This window comes from Engraulis encrasicolus, chromosome 23 (assembly GCF_034702125.1).
Source record: "Engraulis encrasicolus isolate BLACKSEA-1 chromosome 23, IST_EnEncr_1.0, whole genome shotgun sequence".
Lineage (NCBI taxonomy): Eukaryota > Metazoa > Chordata > Actinopteri > Clupeiformes > Engraulidae > Engraulis > Engraulis encrasicolus.
This window is the reverse complement of record NC_085879.1, coordinates 9,902,793-9,927,792: the sequence shown is the minus strand read 5'-3', so window position 1 is coordinate 9,927,792 and position 25,000 is coordinate 9,902,793. Positions and strand designations below refer to the sequence as shown.

Below are 25,000 nucleotides of genomic sequence, written 5' to 3'. Positions count from 1 at the left end.
AATTGCAAGCGTTGGGAACGGTAGCACTACATACGGCTAGCAGTACATATCATGTCAAAACTTTCTGAAGGATACGACCACACATTTCTCCTCCGATAATCCCAAAGAAGACTCCATCATGAAATTGCAATGTCTTTTCCTCCGGCCACTGTTTCTCCAGATGTTTTTTTTCCCCCTCGTATGCGTTCCCTTGAAGTCCCCACCCTCCACCGGCGGCCTTCCGGGGAAAGCTTCTTCCAAGCTAACTTAGGATAGATAGTGTTGCTAGAAGACCAGCTAGTGTTTTGAGTCAACGTCACCTTAGAAAATAATCGGACAAAGTGGACAAGTAAGGTGGCCTTTAGGTGGGAGAGTATTGTCTTTGTTCGGGTAGCACGCAGGGCGATATTGCAGAAGGCGCTGTTACTAGCAAGTTTCCTGGCTGGCTAGCTCCATAACCAGCTAGCTATCGTTGTCATAAGTGAATCAGCCCTGGTGAAACAGGATGACAACTGTCACTGCGCTACCGCAACGGGCGTAAACCTTCCATTAATAACTGGATGTATTTTATGGCCAGCTCGTAACTTCCCATCACATTTAGAACTGCATAATTGGTGTCTACATTCACGTCGCCAGTTGGCTGGCTAGCTGCACCCAACTAAGATAGCTTGGCGGAGAGAGTGCATCATTCCACCCGGTCTGGTCCCAACTTGCATGGTTGTCCAAAATGTGTCTTGATGCTGCCCACTTCTGCGCACTTTTTGCGCATATTGCCCTCGAAACACCTGCATCTGAGAATGCATACCTGAACTGGGCCCCATAATCTAGGTATTTTATTAATACAATCAGTCAGTGTTGAATATTACTACCAGTAAGATTAAAAACAGTAATTTTGAACTTGTTTCACTGTCCTAAGAGATATTAATAGCCCGAAATATTTTAAAGCGCACAAGAACAACCTACGTTTGAAAGCGACATACAACACAATGAATAAAAAAAGACGAAAATTAGGCCTATCTTTTGTACCTCTTTGGCTAGGGGAGACCGGGGCTGGTCCGATCAGGGGCAAGTATGATCATTGTTGATTGCCACTATACTAAGAGGTGCTGAGAGATCATTTCAACACCAAAATGATGTCCATTTGGACTAGAATAAGTCAACCTACATTGGAGTTCTCAAAGTCATTAACCCTTGAGGTGAGAGCAACTTTTCAGTTTTGGGGTGTCATTCCGTGGATTTTACACATTCCACTCAACACATCCCAGAAAAGTGACAGTTAAAGATAAAAAGATGAAACACATTTTGATTGACTGTTAAGGGACTCAGCTATAAATCAAAACAAAGTTTGAGATCATCAGATGATTGATTCAAGCAGGGTAACAGCTTTTGTGAAAAAATCTGTGACTCAAATGTCCGGGGCAGGTTCGATCACTAATGTCGGGGCAGGTTCGATCAATGGATTCCATTGACTTCCATTATATGGCACTACAATGGGGGTCTATGTAATTTTTCAGAAACATGAAAGGAATATGGAATTGAACTGAAAATAGCCAAATAAGGTTAAATGTTGAATGTGACATGTTGTTTGACCTTTTTTGACAGTAATATGTTCAACAGCTTAGGGTTTTAACAAGTTTAGTGATATTTTTATGATTATTTAATCATTGGCCAATTAAACATTTCTATCTTTGCATTCAAGCTGATCTTTATAAGAACCCATGGTAAAAAGACATGCCTTTATTAATTTATCAAGCTATCTGCTTGCTATTTCACATTATAATTTAGTTATGCCTGTGATCAAACCAGCCCCGACTACTGATCGAACCTGCCCCGGCACGGGGCAGGTTCGATAAATTTCTCAGTGACAATTACATTGCTTATTACTCGAAACAAGGGATCGTTTGTTGACATTATATGCATGTATCTTATAGAGGAGACATGACTCTTTCAGTCCATCACCATTTGACAGCTGTAAAGCTTTGTAAAGGCAGAGAAAAATAAATGAGAATGAAAATTGATCGAACCAGCCCCGGTCTCCCCTACTCCCCTCTTTTGCTCAGTTTTTGCACATAGGGCATATGGCCCTTGATTCTATGGGGGAGATTACTCATAATAAATCAAATATCATCACCTGGTTAATGGCTGTATGAGTCCGACATATAATAAATAGGCATTACTTATTTTTATTCATACAGGTGCACACAATGTTTTTAAGTAACCACACATTTGTGAAAACAACAGATATTTTATTATTTTGAATAGCACCCAATAAATAAAAAGACAAAAAAAATAAAAAAATAAACACGAAATTCACTAGTGCAACAAGTCTCGATATACATGGAAACAGTTAATATTACAACAGTTAAAATTCTAAGGAGAAAATTAGAGTTTTAGTGTGTTGGACCTGTGGGTGTTACTGCACAGTAAAAAAATCCTGCGTTAATTCAACACTTAGAGTGTACGCAGGGCCGGATTAATGCACAGGCTAGATATGGCTGCAGCCTAGGGGCCCCCACCTGCCAGGGGGCCCTGATTGACCAATGTTAAAAATTGTAGAATTGTGACAAGATGCAATATTGAAAATGTACCTCTTGTGTTCAGTACAGTTGGTACACATGTTATCCTTAATTCCTAGCTCGTAATTACGATACTGTCTATGTAAATTTGCCGCGAAATTTTCCCTCTGAGGGCGCACACAGCATCCTGTAGCCTAGGGGGCCGATGTCATTTTAAGCCGGCCCTGAATGTACTCTGTGGCCAAATATAGGCCCTTCTAGTGTTAAATCGACTCTGTAAGTGTTGAATTAACACTGAATGTTTCACTGTGTGGGCATTTCCATTCAGCCCCCAGTATCCTACAGTGCACTCTGTAGTACACTCTGATACAGTTCTGCCCTACAGAGGCAAAACTACATATTTTGTCAAAATTGGGTTTAGACTGAAAATGGCCTTCATTGCACCTCTTTTGTCCAAATGTGTCTCGTTTTAGAGGTATGTGATATTTGCATGTCAAATTTGCAGTAGGCCTAACTACAATATCCAACCTAATACCAAGACTTTGAAGGCATTTTTGTCAGTTTCAATGTTGGTGTAGGTACTGCATTTTTCCTTTTTTAAGGCAGAGTTGCCCTAATTGACAAAAGCTGTGCAAACAGTCCAGTGGGCTATAGACCACGTAGAAGGACTTTGGCTGTAGTCTTTATGTTGAATTGGCCTTCATGTTGTGTAGGGCGTAAGGACTGGCGTCCCTGTGAGGCCACATGTCCCCGCTGGTGAGTTCTTTCCTCCTGTCGTCATCCCTCTCCACCATCTCTACAGTCATGATCATGTCGGGGCCGAACATGTCTGCCATGCGGTAGGGGTGGGTGAGGCGGCGGAGGGAGTTGTCCGACATGACGTCGTCGTCGTCCTCGTAGTTGGGACGTTGCCGCCGTGTCGCCTTGATCTCATCGCCTAGTTCGGTGAACAGCTCCTTGGCGTCTCGCACAAACGTGGACTTCAGGCCGAAGAGACAGAGCAGGAACACTAGGCCGGCACAGATGCCAGACACGAAATAGAGTGCCACTGTCTCAGGCACACCTGTGAAGTGGATAAAGTGTAGTGTTAAGAAGGTGTACGGAGCATGCTTTCAAGTGAAAGTGTGAAATGGATGAGTTAGGTGACACTACATGCTTTGAAAGGGTTAATTTTGTGACAGCTGTCAACATAGTCAAGATACACAGGGCAACTTTTTGAGCAATGTTTCCACTGTTTTCATTGTCTCTTAATTTTCTGATAAAACCATTTTAAAAGTTGTCTACTGCTGATCCAATTTCTCTTGATAAAAGTTCAAACAGCATTTTACAGCATCATTGCCCCAAAGCGTTGCACTCAAAATGTGGCCCTGTGGATAATCACCTTCAGAGTTGGAACAGCTCTGAGCTGACAACAAGCCTGACACTTTTAGAAATCAGAGATTAGACACAGAGCAGCACAAGTCATTGTTGTGTTGTTTGAAATTGTTGAGCAAGTCACATGAGGATTGTCTAGGCTGTGTGCTCTGCATGCAAACACTCATGCTTCTCATTGTGTTTTCATCATAGCCAAACAGCCACTCAACTACATACCCTGGATTTGAGAAAAGATTTCCAGAGATTCGGTGAAAATGTTTTGAGGCTTGGTCACGCCGGGGCCAGTGTACCAGCCGCCTGTGTAGGAGAGGTGCATCTGTGTGCTTATTGGCTCTGACTCGTGAATTCTCATACAGTGCACAGCAGTTTAGATTTCTACTTCCTTAGATACCTGGTGAAATTGCATAACAACTTTCTACAACGATTGTCATCAAAAGATGCTCCCGCAGAGGTAGTTTAAGTCTGTGGCCCACCTGTAAATCTCTGTGAGACAGTTGCAGATCCATCTGTCGTAAAGTTTTGGACCAGAGATACCGCCTTTTTGACTGATAAGTAATGTTTTGATGATTTTCCAATAGCTTTGGCCATTCTGGTGTAAAACTTTTTTTCTTGGTATTTTTATGTAGTATGTATAATGATATTGTATTGAACTTAGTCTAAAGCATATTGTGATATCTTTTGTGTTTATTGAAATGTTGTTCAAAATGTTACTTTTCAAAAGAGGTGTACTCATGCTATGCACTGTAGATAATAGTTCAAATTGTTTCCCTTTATATAACAAGTCCTTTTCTAATCATAGATCTATGAAATAAGATCTGTTTAATCAAGAAAAGACATGAAAAAGAGTAGGCAATATTTAGTATTCATCATACTTGTTCTTGTATGACACCACTTATAGAACGGCCTATAGGCTTCTACGTAGGCTAATGGTAGGCCTACTCATAAAATGTTGTCGCATATTTTTTGGAATATGTATATTGATGACAAACAGTCCTACTCCCCCTAAAACAGGGCATAAGTAAAGGTGTTGCCTATAGGCCCCCCAAAAAAGTTTAAAGGTGGAATATTTACCATGAGTGTAGTCACTTATTAGAAACGGGTCTGTGTCACTGGTCCCACGCCCAACATCCTCCAGGAGATATTTGGGAACTGAATAAGCACAAAAAGTCAGTTAAGTCAGGATATTTTCTATTCATTATCATCTTGCCATATCAACTTAGTCAAAAGAAAAAATAAACCTCTATTAGTAGTGGACCATGTATACATGAAATTTATTTATTTTGTTTACACCTTGATGTAAACTAATGCATCAATCCACTATAATGTGGTGTGTCCACCAGACCCATTACATGTGCATAAGCTGAATTACAAAAACAAGAAAAGTGTCCAAAAGTCAAAACCACAGTAATATACAGTTACTGTATGTCCCCAACTGACTATTGATCTTAGAAGACCAGCATTGACCTTGGTTAACCTTTTTGGAAAAGCTAGGCTAGAATTTTCCTCCGCAGCAGAAGTTCTGTGCTCATGCTCATGACTCATCCTCACTCACCACATGTGTAGGACACACGCAGATGCTTCCTGGTTCCAGGAAAACATGGGTCACCGAAATTCTGAACGTCTGCCAGCACCGAGCAGTTGGTCCGGCCATGACACCGGCGTGATACCCTTCTCAGAGCAGACGGTGAGAGACACTCTGGAAAACAATTACATCCAATGTCCTCTCACTAGATGTTGTGATTGATGATTATCAAACATGCACAATGTTATTTGATCACTGGCTCTAATATCTCTAAAAACGTATGTAAGCACCTGAAACATTATTACAATTCAGAACTTATAGCCAAAATTTGGTGCCGCTGACAACTTTGGCCAGGCCCAGGACGCCTGAAAGACACCCCCCCCCCCCTATTCAATACATACAAGTTAAGAGGAACCCAATTCTGTCCTGTCCCTCTCCCTGGGTCCCTGTTGGCTTCCCTGCCAAAATATTCGATGGACTTCAAAAGTCAAAATGAGAATTGATTAGACCTCTGGCTCCAAAATGCATTATTGAGTGCAGTATAGAATTCCACCACATGATGGCAGTGTTGTATTTGTTTACTTTACTCTAACCGACCCATGTCTGCCTTGACGTCAGTTTCCTGTGGGCAGTCGTGATGCCAGTGTAGCTGGTGTCCAAAGGTGGCAGAGTAGATGGCCAGGACTGTGTCATTCTTACAAGACAGCCGTAGCCTCTCGTTCTCACACACCATCCTGGTCCTGTGATGCTCTTTGAGGGTACACACACACACAGACAGACAGACAGACAGACAGACAGACAGACAGACAGACAGACACACACACACACACACACACACACACACACACACACACACACACACACACACACACACACACACACACACACACACACACACACACACACACACACACACACACACACAATCAAACTTTTCTATTTCTCACTGTAACACTGAACTCAAAGCCGGTGGTTAACACAGGCTGTTTTCAATGCTGCATTTCTAACCACACTATCATGATGTTGGGTCACTTCTTCTTTTTCTATGGGAAAAAGTTATGCTCTGTGTGTGTGTGTGTGTGTGTGTGTGTGTGTGTGTGTGTGTGTGTGTGTGTGTGTGTGTGTGTGTGTGTGTGTGTGTGTGTGTGTGTGTGTGTGTGTGTGTGTGTGTGTGTGTGTGTGTGTGTGTGTGTGCCTGTTTGCCTGTGTGCGCACACTTGTTTGTGTGTGTTTGTTTTTGTGTCTCATACAGCTGCAAGTGCAGACGAAGAACTGTATTATGTAATGCTTCTATATACAACAATGAACTAAGAGGCATCTTCCTGCATGGTCGTCATAGCCTAAAAACTAACCTGGGCGGCACTTGTAAGAAACAATCATGTATTTGCTGGTCTCAGGGCAGGGATCTTGACCAAACACTTGACTGATGACCGGTATCTGACAACTTCTGTGATCCTGACACTCTGACGTCACTTTCTACAAGGATACAGCGATACAAGGATAGTTTACATTCACTGTATGCACTGAAAAGAATTATGGCCTTCAAAATGAGCAAAAAGTGTGGGCAGGAAAAAGTAAAGGTCATTAGAGGTCACAATTCATAATGAGTTAATAATTCATTTCACAATTCACAATACAAGTTCAATTGAGTTCATAATACAAGCAAACACATTTAGACAAGGTTATTGTGTAATGTTGTGTGTTGTTAATGACAAGCACTTGACACTGTACTTTTGCAAACAAACAAGCACACCATAGGCATGAGGTTATTGCGTAACAATGTTAATGAACAGACAATCACAAAGATAGATAAGAATTTAATGTGACAAACTGTGTTCAGATTTAGTATCATGACGTGCTCGACATTCATGTCATTGTTACTCATGATTGATAAGGTAGATCAATTGATGTCAAGTGACAACCGTGATGATGTCCAGACAAGAGGTTTTGTGTGTATAATATGCATGTGTCACTTCCAAAATTAGCTGGAAGGGCAGTGGTGAGATTTTTTTCTAGAAGTCAGAAGTGTTGACAATGGCTTTGTCAGATGTTGACCGTGTTTACATGATGTGATTGATTTCAAATTTATAATTCAGAATTAAATAGGTCTTTCGAGTTTACACTTTCATTTAATTCTGAATTGAAAAGTGTTAACATGATGTTTTCAAAGCAGAATTAAGTTTTATTTGGAATTAAATGGAGTTCATTCGGAATGAAATGCCCCATGTAACTGAGGCCATTGTATGATAAACAAAATCTATGGTGTCTGACCAACTTGAATCACTTTTTTGAATGCCTTATTCTTTTTTCTATTTATTGACTCAGAGGGCCTGCACAAAAGTTCCTATGTGCCTGGACTACTAGTTCTACTTCTAGGACTAGTAGAACTTCGACTTTGACTTTTGACTTTGACATTGGCTGATTTTGTGTTTTCACAGTGCCATGCTGTTGACATCAGATATGGAAGAGTACTGTACCTGAACTGCCACAGGGGACATGCACTCTGTGTCCTCCTCCTGTGTCACGTTGGGGTTTGTGGTTGGACACAAGTATTCGCTCGGCACGCGGCGTCCGTAGAACGCAGATATGACGGCGACGGTGGTTTTGGACGGGCATCTGATCTCCAGGGTGTTCCCATCACATGCATGCGCTGTGTGGTTCCTGAGAACCTTATGCAGGTAAACTGAGGAAAAAAAGAGACGTATATTAGAATTACCATCCACCCAGGGTCTCAAAGGTTGGTTCCCCCCCCCCCCCCCCCCCCCCCCCTCCCCCCCCCCCCCCCCCCCTCCCCTCCCCTCCCCCCCCCCCCCCCCCCCCCCCCCCCCCCCCCCCCCCCTCCCCCCCCCCCCCCCCCCCCCCCCCCCCCCCTCTCTCTCTCTCTCTCTCTCTCTCTCTCTCTCTCTCTGTGTGAGTGCTGCCACAGCGTCATTATTTCCAACAACATTAAGGAAGAGAAGCACCGTTATAGTAGCAGCAACGTCAAACATTTCCACTAGCGGAGCGAAGTAGTCTGGTTTTGGGCTCAGAGGGTGGGAGTGTGTTTGTAAATCTGTCCAGTTTAGTAACTGGCTGGACTGTGGAAGTATAATTAGGCACATGCTGACCATGCACTATTTCATGCTCAGCAACCTACGTACTGCAAACTATGTTTCACATCCAGTTTTTAGTCAAGTGAATTATACATGGCCGGAATCAATGTAATGAAATGCTTAACACAGTTCACACAAAGTGCTGACATCAGACCTTTATTTAAAACAAACATTACATCCATATCTTATCTTCCTGGGTGGAGTTCTGCAATTGCCAAGTGCTATATTCTCTCTCTCTCATGCCAAACCCACCAATACTTTCTGCTTTAAAATTGACCAAATAAAGTATTGTGAGTCAGGGTGGACATTGCCATAGTTAAGCATGGAGCTGTGATGAGTGCTTGAAAGTGGCAGTGAACAAATGACAGTAAGAAAATGCTGAAATGCTAAACAATTCAGCAAATAACAAACAAACAAAAACCAGGGCAACAACGTGTCACAAACCCATGCAAACTACTGTTATATTGCCCACTGTAAGAAATAAAAAAAATCCATGGGACATACTTCCTCAGTGCAAAATAACAAGAGGCTGGCTGGCAAGCACACAGCTGCTCTTTCCTGTTTCCTGCTCTGTTATACCATCTGTAGCCAAGCTCAGTAAGCAGCAGCGGTGGCTTCATCAATGTCCACACCCCCCGTCCCATAGCTAGGCTTGGGCAGTACAGTGCATTACAGTACATTACAGTACATTACAGTACATTACATTTAGCTGACACTTTTATTCAAAGGACTTTTGTTTTGATCTTTTTTGTTTTTATTTCTTTTATAAACGGGTTATTGGTTACAGTCCTGGAGCAGTTTTGGGGTTAGGTGCCTTGCTAAAGGGCACTTTAGCCAATGCATAGAGTTGAGGCGAGGTAGGGTGGGATTCGAACCTGCAACCTTCCGATCTTAAGACCACCTCCCTAAGTACTAGTCCATGACTGCCCTTATTGCATTATCGATATTTCTTACAGTCAAGATATTTTTGAAATTGTTTAACAATCCATGCCTCCATCATAATTGCCAGGATCTCTGAAAGGGCTGAACCAAAACAAATTGCAGGGTACAGACGAGTATCAGGAGCAATATAACTGCATGTTGAAATTGGTGATAAATCTCCTTTAAGAGTATGAGTGAGCAGCAATGGCCTTTTCAGTAAACAGAAACTAAAGGTCAAACCATTTAAGGTGTTATTTAAGTAAATGATACTTAACCCTTTCATGCAGAGCCTATGTTAATGCCATATTATCACCAAAATGGTAATGACCATGTCTCAATGTGTTACCTACTGTACGACTCTTGGTAATGTCACAGCAATGTTGATGTTGCTAAGCTATTTCAACAAATCATAAATGAGATCCCCAGCGATCCTATCTGCATGAAAGGGTTCACAGACCTCTTGCACAAAGTACAGTGAAGTGAATTACCTGCCCCGTCCCTGTTTTATGTATGACTTGTAAACAAGCATAACACATACGTAACACATGTGGTCATGTTAAAAGTCCTGGCTACTGAAAACAGGTCAACCTCTCTTGCTCGCTCGCTCGCTCTCTCTCTTTCTCTCTCTCTCTCTCTCTCTCTCTCTCTCTCTCTCTCTCTCTCTCTCTCTCTCTCTCTCTCTCTCTCTCTCTCTCTCTCTCTCTCTCTCTCTCTCCTTCCCTCAGAGGTGGCCTGTTTCCCATTCCAAGGCTCGCTCGTATGCCAAGCAGCCCCCTCCAGGGAGCCAGCTAGCGGTACCAGGCACTGGCAGAACAGGCAGAGGCACGGGGGGGCAGCAGCACAATAGCCTATTCTTAGCCTGAAGAGAAGCCTCCTATCCCCCCCTCTCTTTCTCTAATGGGTGAAGTATATTGTTTGGGTCAACTGCAGGGTATCAAGGGGGTCAGAGAGCTACTTCTGGGTTTCAGATTAGTGTATCACAAAACATGAGGAACTCCACCCTTGGAGTATTCCCAAATGAGCACCGGTCCAGTACCCATTTAGCACAGTATTGTTTGCCACCTTCTGGTTCCCTTGTCATCAGTAATTGCCACTTCAAATACAATACTCCATTGACATTTATATTAATTAAAATGGCTACAAAAGCTCTTCTTACATTCTGACATCAATGTGATTCCTACTCCTAGTGACAAATTAATTAGCCTAATACCAACTATATTTAAGTATGTGGTATCAATTGGTAATATGTAAGGAAACAAATTACACATGTAGGCTATGCAATTTCAGTCATCAGCGACACTGCAACAGTTTACTGTAGCAAACTTTACCATTCATCTAAACCATCTCTGATTCATTGTCTGAATTACAGGGTCATTACAGGTAGATCTGTCCTGAGAAAAAAAACCTCTTAATGCTCTGAAATGCTTCCACCCCAATTGTCATGGAAAGGTTTGGATTAACTGTGACTCTCCCTGTCTCTCTTCTTAAATGGTGTTTGAATAATGCAGAGAGGGCAGACAAACGTACACGCACGCACGCACGCACGCACGCGCGCGCGCGCACACACACACACACACACACACACACACACACACACACACACACACACACACACACACACACACACACACACATTCAGTCTCCCACTCCTCTGGCAGCACAGCTCTCAACGTGACAGTGTGCAGCTGCTTTTGGACAGGATGTGCCAGCGATAATTTGCAGAAAAGCCCTCACAAACACCCTCCTCCTCTTCCACATACACACACCCACACACTTACGATACTCACCCACCCACACACATACACATACACTCCTGTTCTTGTAAGCTCACACACCCACCAGTCTCGCCAAACACACACGCACGCACGCACGCACACACACACACACACACACACACACACACACACACACACACACAGCCATCACTGACTCAATATTATGACTTTAAAGCCCATCTTGCTGACGCGTTACATTCCAGCACGTCATGTTTTGTCCTCCACACTACATAACACCACATCAGGCTAAGAGAGTAGTAGTAGCTATAGCTACAACGTAGGACTAACACAGAACTAACTTGAAATCTGGCCCCAACGTAGAACTAACGCAAAGCTAGAGAGCTAACCCACCTGTGAAATATGGCCATGACATAGAACTAACATCCCTATCTGGCCACAGCATAGAACTATAACCTAAAACTAGTTGCTCACAATTGAAATTTGCCCACATAATATATCGATCTAACACAGAACTAAGTTACTCACCGGTGAAATCTGGTGCTGCCATAGCAGTGTGTAAAGCTGTTGCCAGGAGAAAGCAGCAGGGCAGAAGGTGCCAGGAGCGAGAGCACTGGGGAAGCAGGGTACCCATGATGCCCAAGGATGCCAGCAAGGTGCTGATGGCGAAGGGCTGCACTGGCTATGTCTCTATAGCTCTTCCAAGGAGGTTGTTTACTGCATAAGGCCCTGCGACAGAGTTGGAGAGAGGGATGTGTTTGCACTTGTGTGTGTGTGTTAGTGCATTATCAATGGTGGCCATTGTGGGGTTGCCCCACTTCTCTCCCATTGTCACAGCCATAGGGGTGGCAGGCCACCACTGGACAGACAGACAGACAGACAGACAGACAGACAGACAGACAGACAGACAGACAGACAGACAGACAGACAGACAGACAGACAGCAGTAGCCTTGGTCTCATTAGCCGCGCTTCAGCGGCCCGGGGCCGCCCGGGGCTCAGGAGAGTGGCCGGCTCGGAGCTGCCGGCCCGGGCCATTTTTTGCCTGATCGGACTCATAGCCGACCCCAGGCACATTCAGGTACACGCCTTGTTTGTGAAACGTCAGTCGGGCACAGCCCACTTTCGCCCCAAATCACAGAAGGACAACAACAGAACGACAAAGGAGGAGAATAAAATGGAGCAAACTCTGCTGGAGCAGGTCGCCGTTTGGCTCGTAGCCTACGGACAAAGACGACAAGAACTGCAAAGAAAATGGCTTGCCTTTCAAGAACAGTTTTATTACATGGCAAAGTTGTCGATTCAGAAGCTGTATGGGACGCAGCGCATGTTAAGAAGACAAAGACGCATGAAAATACGAGCAGCTCGACAACTGAGAGTGAACAGAAGGAGACGTGCGAACATGCCCAGTTAATCCCCCCAATCGCGCACAGAAGCATGAGCCCCGGACATAGCGAGACATGAATGTGCAGGTAATTGAATAAGTTACCATGTGAAAGGAGACCAAATCCCTGAGACATAGCACCTTCATCAGTTGCTATAGAAAATTATATCATAGCCCCGGACATAGCGACACACCCCCTCGTTGCGGCGTGCCACCTGTCTATTCATTCATGTTATTTCCATCCATTTGACATTAAAGCCCTTGTGTAAATTTCAAACTGTGTTTGGCGATCAGTCTGAAACGTGCGATATAGCCTACCAGACCTTCGGCGATAATAGCGCAAAAGCTAAATAAGCCGACATAAATGTCATGTGTGAGTATTTGTGAGACACTTTTTATTGGTGTCCAGTGGAAAGCATGCCAAATCACGATAATGGCACAAGAGTTGGCGGCTAAAAGCAGAAAAAAGCCGACATGACTTAGCTATGACATCCCAAGTTTAAGTGTAGTGGTGCCCATGATCCGATAACAACAAAAAAGTTATGTTGACTAAATAACTTTAAAAACACAAACAGAAGTGCCAAGGTTGCATCCTATGAAATTATGCCATAAGAAAGCCAAACACCCCAAACTAATGCTTAACCATAATTTGCCCAGAATTTAGCGATAAGTCCCCCATGCAGCCACATTTTTACACAGAGGTTGACCCCGCCTCCGAGCCTCGGCGGTGCTTGCTGGCCCATCGAATTCGACGGGCCAGGGAAATCGGCCCTTAGCCCCACAACCTGGCCCGGCGGCCATCTTTAGCACCTAGCCCCCTTTTGATGAGATCACCGTCAGCCCCCTTTTGTCCGGGCCAGCCCGGGGCTGGCCCTGCAATGAGACCAAGGCTAGTGTCATCTTGATGACAATATATTGTCCAAGGCCCCATTGATGCGAATTGCCATTAGCTTTGGCTGTTAGCATAACATTACATGCTCAAGTGAGAGTAGAGTAGAGTAGAGTAGAATAGAATAGAATAGAGTAGAGTAGAGTAGAGTAGACTAGAGTAGAGTACAGTAGAGTAGAATAGACATTGGCCTATGTAATAGTAGTAGTAGTAGTAGTAGTAGAAGAAAATAGGTAGGCTAACATCATCTATCCCAAGGGAAATTAAAGCATGATATGTAAGATATTAAAAAAAATCACTTCTATTCATCAAACTCACCAGGCATAATAATAATAATAATAATAAATTTTATTTTTGAGCGCCTTTCAAGATACCCAAGGACACTTTACAATCAAAACAAATACATAACAATAGGGAAAGTAAAACAAAGCTTCAGTGAATTAACAATAGGAGAGTAATTAAAATGCAAAAATAAAATAGAAATAAAAGTACAATAAAGATAAATGTTTTCAAGTAAGAAAAAGAAGTAGAATGCATTTGAAAATAAAATAAAATGAGGGGAAAAAAATAATAATATGTAAAATTAAAAATAAACTGATGATTAAAATAAAGTGGAAGTGCCTGTCAATGAAGTGGAAAAGCAGAAAAGAAAAGGTGTGTCTTCAGCTTGGATTTAAAAGTAGATAGTGTAGAACACTGACGAAGTGACAGTGGGAGTGAATTCCAAAGTTTGGGGCCAACAACACTAAATGCCCTGTCGCCCATGGTGCGCAGGTGTGTGGAGGGAACTGTAAGGAGGAGTGAGTCAGTGGAGCGTAGTGTGCGGGTGGGATTGTATGGGGTGAGGAGACTTGTGATGTAGGAGGGTGCAAGGTTGTGCTGGGCCTTGTATACAAGGAGGAGAATTTTGAAATGGATACGTGAATGGATAGGAAGCCAGTGTAATTGATAGAGGATAGGGGTAATGTGATGCCAGGGTCTGGTGTGTGTGAGTAATCTAGCTGCTGAGTTCTGAATGTATTGTAGACGGTTAATCAATTTAGTAGGGAGACCAGTGAGTAGGGCATTGCAATAATCTAATCTGGAGGTTACGAAAGCGTGGATGAGGGTCTCAGCAGAGGTAGGGGTAAGAGAAGGGCGGAGTCTGGAGATGGTTTTAAGGTGGAAAAATGCAGTTTTGGTGAGTTGCTTAATATGGGATTCAAAGGAGAGCGAAGAGTCGATGATGACGCCCAGATTTCTTACTTCAGAGGAAGTGGAGGTAAAATAGTCAGGGATAGAGAACTGAGAAAGGTTTATCTTTTTAAGTAATGATGGAGTGGCGATGATGATGGCTTCGGTTTTGTTTTGATTAAGTTTAAGAAAATTTTGGGTCATGAGTAGAGAGCATTCATGAGCTGTTGGTAAGTTTATCCTTTAATTGATAAACCGTCCCTGATTATCCAACTCTAGTTGAAAATGTTTGTGAAAATTATGTGAATGTGGATGGTGGAACATTCAAGTTGTCATTGTCATGTTCATGGTCGTGGTCATTTAAGGCAGGAGGTGACTTGAGAAATGGACCTAAGCCAGATCAGGGCTGGTCGAACCCAAATCCCACAGTCATCACAGCCAACTCCTGTTTATGGGGGGTGATGATAGCCTATGCTAACAGTGATATAAGCTGCAGCAAAGCTAAACTGGAAAAGGAAAGGAAATCATGTGATTTGTTTTGAAAAGGTTTTTTTTTTTACTGGGGACACATTTGGATGGTGATGCCAGTATCAATAGTGACCCCTTGCATGCGTGCTCAGTTCCCTGCTGTGGCTGTCATAGATAACAAGGGGACTTCCAGTGTCAGCTCACACAAACACACGGGCACACACACACACACACACACACACACACGGGCACACACACACGGGCACACACACACACACACACACACACACACACACACACACACACACACACACACACACACACACACACACACACACACACACACACACACACACACACACACAAACACACACAGCCAACTAATCATGTGAGAATGCCATTCATATTAACCCTAACCCTAACTTAAGTATGGTAAATGTGCCCAGAGCTAAGCGATCCAATTCCTAACCTGCCAGTGAAGAAATATGATGTTTTTTTTCACCTGGATTTTTTTTTTGGGAAAAAAAAGTATTTTGGGGCCCTCACTTTGGGACCCCGTTCCTTATTCGGTCCCCATAAGGACACACACACACACACACACACACACACACACACACACACACACACACACACACACACACACACACACACACACACACACACACACACACACACACACACACACAGGGTGAGCTCCAGCTGCTCTGCTCGGGTCCTTCAGGGCCGCATCTCCAGCAGATAAACACTTCCTTCCTCCCTCTCTGGAATCAGGAGAGAGAGAGAGAGAGAGAGAGAGAGAGAGAGAGAGAGAGAGAGAGAGAGAGAGAGAGAGAGAAGGGAGGCTAGAAGGGTCATACGCAACTGTAAGGTGTGGATTTCCACTGCGTCTGTTTTCCCCAAGAAAGCATTTTTTATTTGCCTCTGCCCCCGTTATCTCTCTGTATTGTTCACACAATGTCGTTTGAAACAATAGCTCTTATAAATATTGTGGGGTTTTTTTGTTCAATCCTATCTTCCTCTTTGGATCTTTCCTTAGACTTTCTCTGAACTGTTATTGTTACTAGCCAGTGTTCCCATAGCAACCAAAAAGAGCGACTGGACAAACACACTCACTCCCTCATGGCCCTTTTGTGATTAATCCATGTCCACATAAAGCCACTCCTTCACTCTTCATGGTTCTACACTCACCATGTGGGAGTTACTGTACTGTAGAGACTTTCTGCCCTTCATGTTGGCTAGCGTGGTATACTGTTATCAGGCCCTTGGCGTTGAAATACCAAGATGGTTGTGAAATTCTGAATGGCTCTCCACCGCCCTCTTTATTACCCTCTGAGCGAAAGGGAGAATTACCAATCTTCTACCGATCTTCGCAACTTGTCCACTGCAAGTGTCTGACCTGTGGCGCCTCCACCAAGACGGTTATCTTTTCTGGTGTTGGTTGTTTTGCATTTATCACCCGGTGAGCAGACGGGACGTCTTCTGATTGGCTGAGCAGGTGTACATTATTCCCCGAGAACAGGACACCTATGATGTGCGGGCGTCTAAGCTGCTTCTTTTCCTAACTTTCTGGCGAACTGCCGTTACTAATTCTAAACCGCAGGATGCTATGGCCAAGACCCCGTCGTTAATTCTATCGCATTTGGTTGTCAAGCCAAGACCCTGTCGTTAATTCTATCGCATTTGGTTGTCAAGTCAAAAACACAGTCGTTAGTTGTATCGCATTTGGTTGTCAAGTCACCCCAACGTTGTACGCGCGTCTAGAGGCGCGTCTCACTAGATTAGGAAGTGGTGCCCATAGCAATGAACCAAGCGCAGTGGTTAATCTACTCTCTCATGAAGCCTTAGATCAACATATTATTAAATTAATACTTAAATGCTGGCCACCAAGTAATAAGCGGAATGATGGCCTTCGAGGTGTCCCGATATCAAGGGCTGCGCCGTCGGGCTGTTAGAACGCTCCGCCTCGTCCATTATTTCCCTTGATATCGGGACACCTCGTCGGCCGTTATTCCTTACATGTAAGATGAATCATGCTAAAGGTCTGGTTTTCATGATATCAGCTACGAACATAGGCTATCTGGAACCGGATACATTTTTGAGCCAACACCAACAGCCGAAACAGGTTAAAGCCTACACATCCACATGTCTGACCTGTGAGCAGGACCACAATAGCACAGACCAATAATATATGGTGACATTACTTGACGCCGTTGTCATATGTATGACATAACAGTGTCATAGCACAGTCATATGCATGTGTCTGAACATCATGTCAATGTCATAAACATTATTTTATGACTGTTGGCATTTAGCGACATTTGGTTATAACATGTATGGCAAAGACAGCCCAAGCAATGTCAGCTTTTCATTACCATAAAACGTTTATGACATTGACATTATGTTTATGACTCGCTTGACTGTGCCATGACACTGTTTTGACACTATTATGACACTGTCATCATGTCATGGGTATGGCACAGGCATCAAGTAAAGTGTAACCTAAAAGAATGTTTTGCTCCTACTTATTTTGTCTATGTCACGTTTTGTGTCAATGGGCCCTTATCTTTTATTTGTCAACACCAACATTTGGCCATGTTCTTAGTTGAGTCAGCCCACAGCATTCAGACCTGTCTGTTCTGTCCAAAGTGCACTTGAAAGTCAGGTTCTAATACTGTACATTGTTTTGCATCTCCTTCTGTCTTTTTTCTATAGTGGGTTTGTGGTTTCACACCGGCATTATCATCAAGTTCAGGTGCTGTGTGTCTTCCACATCGGTCAACCACAGAAATGGTACTTTCGCTCTGCCGACTTCAGGCCATTACCACATGAGTCAGAGGCATGACTCAGGCGACCGCCATTTTGAAAGTCAGTTGATGTGAAAGTGCAATTTCTATGGCAGGAGGAAGAGTGAGATGCAGTCTGCTATTTTGTGGTTGTGGAGGTTACCTTACCAAAGACTAACTGGAAGTTCAGTGAACCCGAGGTGTGAATCCTGGCATCCTAAACAGTAAAAATACATTTTTGCCATTTCATACAGCTAACTTCACTGAATCTAGTTAGCTGAGAGGTGATAATATCCTTGTTTATGTTGCAGCATTTTTATTTTTTGTCTCCAGGACAGGCTAACTGACTGACTGTCTCCTTGCCTGTCTGACTCCCTGTTTTTCAGTTTCCCTGTCTACCTGTTTTTCTGTCTGCCTGCATGTCTCACTGTCCGCCTGCCATTCTGTCAATGTCTGTCTCAGTGGTGTATGAATTAGAAGAAGCAATCTTACTGATGTAATTACAACACCTGTACATGCTTTTAGACACCAGTGATTCAGCTGTATCTAATGAGGAACAAGATTCCTTCTAATGATAATAATACATCATTTTTATAGGGCTTTTCATGCTACTCAAACAGGCGCTTCTATTTGCAAAATATCTGTCTATCTGACTCCTTGCATGTCTCCCTGTCAGCTGGTCTCCCAGCCTGCCTCTCCCTCTCCTTATCTGTGTGTCTGCTTCATTCCCTGTCTCCATGTCTGTCTGCCTTCCTGCTTCTCTCTGAGCCGGGAGCCTTAGCCCCCTATCTTTCAGTCTCAATGTACAGCATGCTTCGATAGAATATGGAGAATTTTACTTGTCGTTGTAACAAGTACAACGGAATTGAGCAGTCCTTGCTCAGTAAAGCAATACATAATTTAGGCAAAAGAGATTAGAAATGTACCCAAGCTTGTCTCCCCGTATTTCTTTTGCCTGTCTGTCTCCCTGACTCTATGAGTCAGACTCCTGTCGTTCAGCTTCCCTATCTCCCTGTCTGCCTATCTCTCCATGCCTCCTGTCTGTCTCCTTGCCTGCCTGAGGCTTTGGTCCCTCTCAGTGTCATGTCTATGGGCCTCCTGTCTTTCTGTCTGCCTGCCTAAGTCATAGACTCCTGTCTTTCAGTCTCCTTGTCTCCCTGCCTATGTGTCTGACTCTCTGTCTCCCTGTTTCTCACTCTCTGTTTAAGTCAGAGACCCCACTGTCTTTCAGTCTCTGTGTCTCCTGTCTTTCTGTCTGCCTACCTGAGTCAGAGACCCCTGTCTCCCTGCCTGCCTGTCTGACTCTCTGTCTGCCTGTCTCTCTCCCTGTTTGAGTCACAGAGACCTCCGTTTTCCAGTCTCCATGTCTCCTGTCTTTCTGTCTGCTTGCCTGAGTCAGAGACCTCTGTTGCTCCGAGTGGGGCCCGCTGCACCCCTGTGCTTCCTGTGCACAGCGGAGAGTTGCGTGTGCTTAATTTCCAGGATTTGTCTGGGGTTTCCATTTCAAGCTTTTGTTTTCTTGCCCCCCACCCCACCGCCTCCCTCCTTTTCCCTCTTCCATAGGCCTACACTACCGCCTACCTCAGACCGACACTTCCATCAAACCAGTGCCCTGTCGATATGGCCTACCAATCCAGCTGAGCTCCAAACTGCTCAAGGATTACAACTAGGGTTAGGGTTATGCTAACAAATTGCTAATTCATTTCGACAAAGCAGTGCATATCCACAGAACACTAATGTTGTCAATATGACCCACCTGTTGAGCTGAGCTACAAAACCATTACAACAGGCTTCAGTAGCGGCCCTAAGCTAAATCTAGGGGTTAGGATTCGAGCTTAGCCTATGAGCCTGTGAACAAGCTACTGGTAGCTCTTTTCAACAGAAGACCAGCAGTCAGGCCCACTGACAGGGTGGGACAAAAGGGTATGGTGTCCCGGGCCCAGGGAGAGAGGGGGCCCTGAATGGGGTCTTCATGACATTGCACGTATTAAGAGGGGGGCGCTTTCAGATGATTTTGACCTGGGCCCAGTCAAGGCTGTCAGAGGCCCTGCCAGCAGTATCTGAGTCCGTACACTCCTCCTTCTACTCCTCCCCTTAGTTGTGGAAAGTCTCAGCCGCCTCCCTTGACTCAGGGGATCTGTTGTCTGTGTTGATGTCTGTTTATCCCCCCTCGTGGGGCTGCTCCTCCTTGCTATTTCACTGTCCTCCCTGTCATATCTCACCCTTATCCAATCTCTTCACATCCAGCCATTTAACAAAACCAGTCCTGCAGTGGATGTCCTCCTCCTCCTCCTTGTCAGACCGCCTCTCTGATTTCTCACTAAAAGCCCTAAAAGCCTGTGATTTCCCAGAATAGGTGGGGAAACTCCCCCCCATCCCCTACCATACCAAAAGCCATCTCTGACAAAGTCATGTGTGAATATGATGCCAAAAATATGCCAGAAAGAGAAAGAAGAAAGAGATCCGAAAGAAGAAATGAAACCTCTCTGAGAGACCCATTGAAGCTATCACAATGAGTAATAGTGTAGCAATTATGTTTCTGCATTCCCCCTCTCCCGCTCAAAGTTGGTCGACAGTGGTTGTTGTGAAATGGGCTATCTGAGGTCAGTCTAGTATGTTCGTACAAATTTCACAATCACAGCTTAGTGTCATACATGTCTGGTGGTGGTATGTGCTCTCAACCACTCGTGTTGTTGATCTCTCACAAATTAAAAGTCCAGTACATATATCATACCAGTACACAGTACATTTGGCAGTACAGTAAATCAACACTTAGCTAGTCTTACTTTCAAAGTACTGAGTTAACACTGCACATGTCACTGTGTATTGTTGTGCTCTCACATTTCTTCAACCACTCTCAATTAAATGTTTTGTACATTTATTACAATAATTAGATACACATTAAATTTACAGTAATTTAGCCAAATTTAGCACTCATAGATTTGTCTTTCCTCTGTAAGGGTTGAATTAACAAGATAATATTTACTGTGTATTGTTATGGTACGCTCACTTCTGAGCCCTGTCAAGTTTACAGAAGGAGAAAGGGAATCTTACGAACTGGACATATAATTAAAGTGTCAGTGGTGAAGGTCTTTTCCAGGAAGGAAGACCAAACACGTGAACAGCAAGTCTATCCTGCCTGCTCCAAGCAAGGTCACAGGCAATCTCAAGCTCTCTCTCTCTCTCTCTCTCTCTCTCTCTCTCTCTCTCTCTCTCTCTCTCTCTCTCTCTCTCTCTCTCTCTCTCTCTCTCTCTCTCTCTCTCTCTCTCTCTCTCTCTCTCTCTCTTGCCTGTGTGAGAGACTCCTTTGGTCATTGAAGGAGAGGGCTGGGCAGGTCCAAGTAGAATGACTTAATCAATCAGATAATAAGGCATGTCCTGACCAGTGAGTCACAAATGGACAGCATAAGAATGTGAATGGGACATTGGGCTAATAGAGACTATATATGGGAAAGGAAGGGCCTCATTTCCGATTACCTGTGATCACATACATACTCAGACAAACTTATACACATACACACACACACACACACACACACACACACACACACACACACACACACACACACACACACACACACACACACACACACACACACACACACACATACTCAGAAACACACACACACACACACAAACGTACGCACACACACACACAAACGTACGCACACACACACACACACACACACACTGAAACAGAAACCTAAGCACATGCACACACACACACACACACACACACACACACACACACACACACACACACACACACACACACACACACACACACACACACACACACACACACACACACACACACACACACACAGAGCGACCACACAAGAAAACACACAAATGTACACCTCACTTCCATTCTCTCTCCATGGTAACGCATAACTCAAAAGGGATCTCCAAGCCGGAATCCGGGAGGAGTTTCCAAGGGGATGACTAATCCTTGACTACGCAACAAAAATGTCAAAGTGAGTAGACGGATACATTTCCACAGAAAAGGAGGAGGAACCCCCAAACACAACAGACACCAGAGAGAAAAATGAGTGACATTTAGAACAGTTTTAATTTAGTTGGAGTGTATAGACTCCAGTCTAATGTGGTGCACTGTGGTCTGTGGCCTCTGCTTTTTAGTGTTCGATGGAAATTGTGAGGAGGCATTTCTTTACGAGGCATGTATGCACTCCGTCCAAAAAAGAAAAACATCATGGAACTCATGACTTAACAGACTGAAGTGAAAGGAGGTCCTTCATGGAAAAGAACGTCTGTACAGGTCTACCTTGTCCCTTAAAAATGGTGAGGGGAAAAGGGTGTGTTCTTTCAAACATGCCCACCACCTTCCCCACCACCGACCACCACCAACCCTCACGCACACGCACACACACACCCCCAAATTGAATCAAGGCAGGAAAGGAGGCGCATTGTGACGGCCACATAGTGAGTGCTTTGTGAGCGTGGCATGTTTCGAGAGTAGCCTGGTGTTGTGGCAGTGCCACAGAGGAGTTTGATCCGCCAAAAAAACGACAACTATCGCAAGGGTGTTAGGGGCTGGTAATGTAACACCTCCCGTGTTTTTTCCTGTTTTTTCCCCTCACGGTTTTGTCAATGAGATGTGTCATTGTATAGTGAGCTTTTCGTCACATTATGACGACGGCGAGAGGGTTTTTAAAACACAGTTGCTATTTTGAGCTCTGCTTCAGATTCTGGCAGGGTGTTTATATATGAAGCCCACACCTCCCTACGCCCCGTACGCGGGGGCCCCTCCCCTTCTGCCTCCTCAGACTTTTTAAAAAGTCTGCTAAGGCACCGATAGCCCCAAAGGAGACAGAGCCAGCAGACACCCACCCGTCAGGCCAAATTACGACAAGACTCCTGTTTACTTTTTTTCCACTCAGTCCTCTCAGGCAGTTTCTTTTTTTCTTCTTGTTGTTTGCGCAATACCCGGAGAGCCATATTTATACAGCTTGAGAAGGGAGTTGGTGCTTTTATTATATTGGGTGGTTTGTACTTCGACTCTCTTTCCCAGCCTGTGCTTTTGGTGAAGGCTTGCCCCAAGGACTGGACTTAACTGACTACTGACTTCTCTGATCATCTCATCTCACCTCCTGAGGACAAACAACATGGCACAGAGACAAAACTCCAACAGAGACCCCAGCATTGAACTCTTCATCAAGGTCTGTCCCTTATTTTCCGTTCTTAATTTATTTTATTTTCCTTTAATTGAAATTGATGGATTATTTAACTCAGCTCATCAAAGTTTTAAGTCAGAAATGAATGAGTAAAGGAAAGACATTTTTTGGTAACTGTCATCTTTAAGGAATATTTACTATCACGAACCACCATTGTCGTGGCACGACCTTAAGTTTAACCTTAACGAATGGTCCACATCCATCCAAACAAGACCCTACAATACTTCCTGGTGATTAACCCTTCACCCCTAACCTCTAACCCAGCACCTTATCATTACCCGTTATTAGGTAACAAAATATTTATTTACTTATACATATGCACTTGTACAAAAAAGAACATTAAAATCTTTGACGTTAAGGTCCCTTTACCATTGTAAGCAGTTAGGAGAGGTGAAAAAATGGGAAAACCTTTGGCCTGTGCCATCCAAAGCGGACATGCAGCAGATACAGTAGAATCAATAACATTGTTAGAGCTCAGATTTGGTACAACACTAATCAGAGCTGGTTCCTGAGCCACAGAGGGCACTGATCACTATGGACACAGCACAGCTTCGGTTTATTTCCATGTTATGGGCGTCAAAGCAGTGGTTGAATTACGCAAGCCCATGCTGCATCCTGTGAAAGTGCGTGGCTGGCGACGAGTATGTTTTAACTGACCCCGGTGACGTCGAGGCAGCTTTATCAATGAACGCCCAGCATGCTGCCAGGCGCATCTTATCTATAAGCGCACACACACACACACACACACACACACACGCACACACACACACACACACACACAGACAACGCACACACAAGGTGGTGACGGCACCAGTACATCCATGTGCCAAAGCTTCTGGCTGACACACACACACACACACACACACACACACACACACACACACACACACACACACACACACACACACACACACACACACACACACACACACACACACACACACACACACACACACACAGAGAAACCAACACCAACTCTCTCTCTCTCTCTCTCTCTCTCTCTCTCTCTCTCTCTCTCTCTCTCTCTCTCTCTCTCTCTCTCTCTCTCTCTCTCTCTCTCTCACACACACACACACACACACACACACACACACACACACACACACACACACACACACACACACACACACACACACACACAGCTATGCTGTAAATAAAAAGAGAAAGAGAAACACACACACAGCAAGCACACAAACACACACACAAGGGAGCAGATGAAAATAGTACTTAGGGATCTGTGTCTCAAAGCTTCCTTTGCTCTGGCTCTGTGTCCTGTCATTTCCACGCCTTTCCGCCACCCCTTTGTGATCCCAGAGAGAGAGAGCGAGAGAGAGAGAGAGAGAGAGAGAGAGAGAGAGAGAGAGAGAGAGAGAGTGTGTGTGCGTGCGTGCGTGCACGCTTGTGTGTGTGTGTGTGTGTGTGTGTGTGTGTGTGTGTGTGTGTGTGTGTGTGTGTGTGTGTGTGTGTGTGTGTATGTGTGTGTGTGTATGGGTGTCTTTGCGCCTTCCCTTTGTGATGCCAGAGAGGCAGCTTTAGTTAGGGAGTACGCACAGACAAAACAGAGACACTGTGTCCTCAGAAATCACTCCCCCTTTGCAGCCACACACACACACAGGCAGTTTGTTTTGTTTGTGTTGTTGGTGGGGGTGCTGTTATCATAAGCTCCTTGTCATGTGACGCAGGTGTGTGTGTGTGCGCGTGTGTGTGTGTGTGTGTGTGTGTGTGTGTGTGTGTGTGTGTGTGTGTGTGTGTGTGTGTGTGTGTGTGTGTGTGTGTGTGTGTGTGTGTGTGTGTGTGTGTGTGTGTTCAGAGGAGTGACAGCGTAGCTAATATCCACTATCTCTCCTGTGAAGACAATGCCTGCTTTTCCTCTCCTCCTCTCCTTTAAATAACCCAGCCACCATTCCCCCACCACAGATGTGTATGTGTGTGTGGGGGTGGGTGGGGGGTTGTCTCTTTGAGCCATTGAGAAC

General features: G+C 44.3%; 3 protein-coding genes across 3 annotated transcripts in view; 1 reads left to right on the top strand and 2 right to left on the bottom strand.

The window, feature by feature from the left end:
* The window catches only part of ocrl (OCRL inositol polyphosphate-5-phosphatase), a 40,537-nt gene extending 39,857 nt beyond the window's left edge, over positions 1-680 (bottom strand). Inside the window, exon 1 of the mRNA XM_063190168.1 lies at positions 76-680. Coding sequence (XP_063046238.1) covers positions 76-120 — 45 coding nt within the window. The 5' untranslated portion in view covers positions 121-680. The remainder of the gene's footprint in view (positions 1-75) is intronic.
* A 2,103-nt stretch (positions 681-2,783) lies between these two features.
* si:ch73-335m24.2 (protein eva-1 homolog C) lies at positions 2,784-11,771 on the bottom strand. The gene is made up of 8 exons (XM_063189338.1): positions 11,666-11,771; positions 7,869-8,074; positions 6,744-6,867; positions 5,989-6,141; positions 5,422-5,565; positions 4,941-5,018; positions 4,086-4,166; positions 2,784-3,558 (listed from the first exon to the last, which is right to left on the bottom strand). The coding sequence occupies exons 1-8, from the start codon at positions 11,769-11,771 to the stop codon at positions 3,179-3,181; spliced, it is 1,272 nt and encodes a 423-aa protein (XP_063045408.1). The 3' UTR covers positions 2,784-3,178.
* A 10,687-nt stretch (positions 11,772-22,458) lies between these two features.
* Positions 22,459-25,000, top strand: part of clic2 (chloride intracellular channel 2) — an 8,613-nt gene continuing 6,071 nt past the window's right edge. Inside the window, exon 1 of the mRNA XM_063190459.1 lies at positions 22,459-23,012. Coding sequence (XP_063046529.1) covers positions 22,959-23,012 — 54 coding nt within the window. The 5' untranslated portion in view covers positions 22,459-22,958. The remainder of the gene's footprint in view (positions 23,013-25,000) is intronic.

Bases quoted from the DNA above. Each gene is read 5' to 3' on its own strand.
- si:ch73-335m24.2 (XM_063189338.1), bottom strand. From the start codon at position 11,771: ATGGGTACCCTGCTTCCCCAGTGCTCTCGCTCCTGGCACCTTCTGCCC. The intron at 8,075-11,665 runs GTGAGTAACTTA...TTTTTTCCTCAG, and splicing joins GGCAGCACCAGATTTCACCG to TTTACCTGCATAAGGTTCTC. The intron at 6,868-7,868 runs GTACAGTACTCT...GTATCCTTGTAG, and splicing joins TGTCCCCTGTGGCAGTTCAG to AAAGTGACGTCAGAGTGTCA.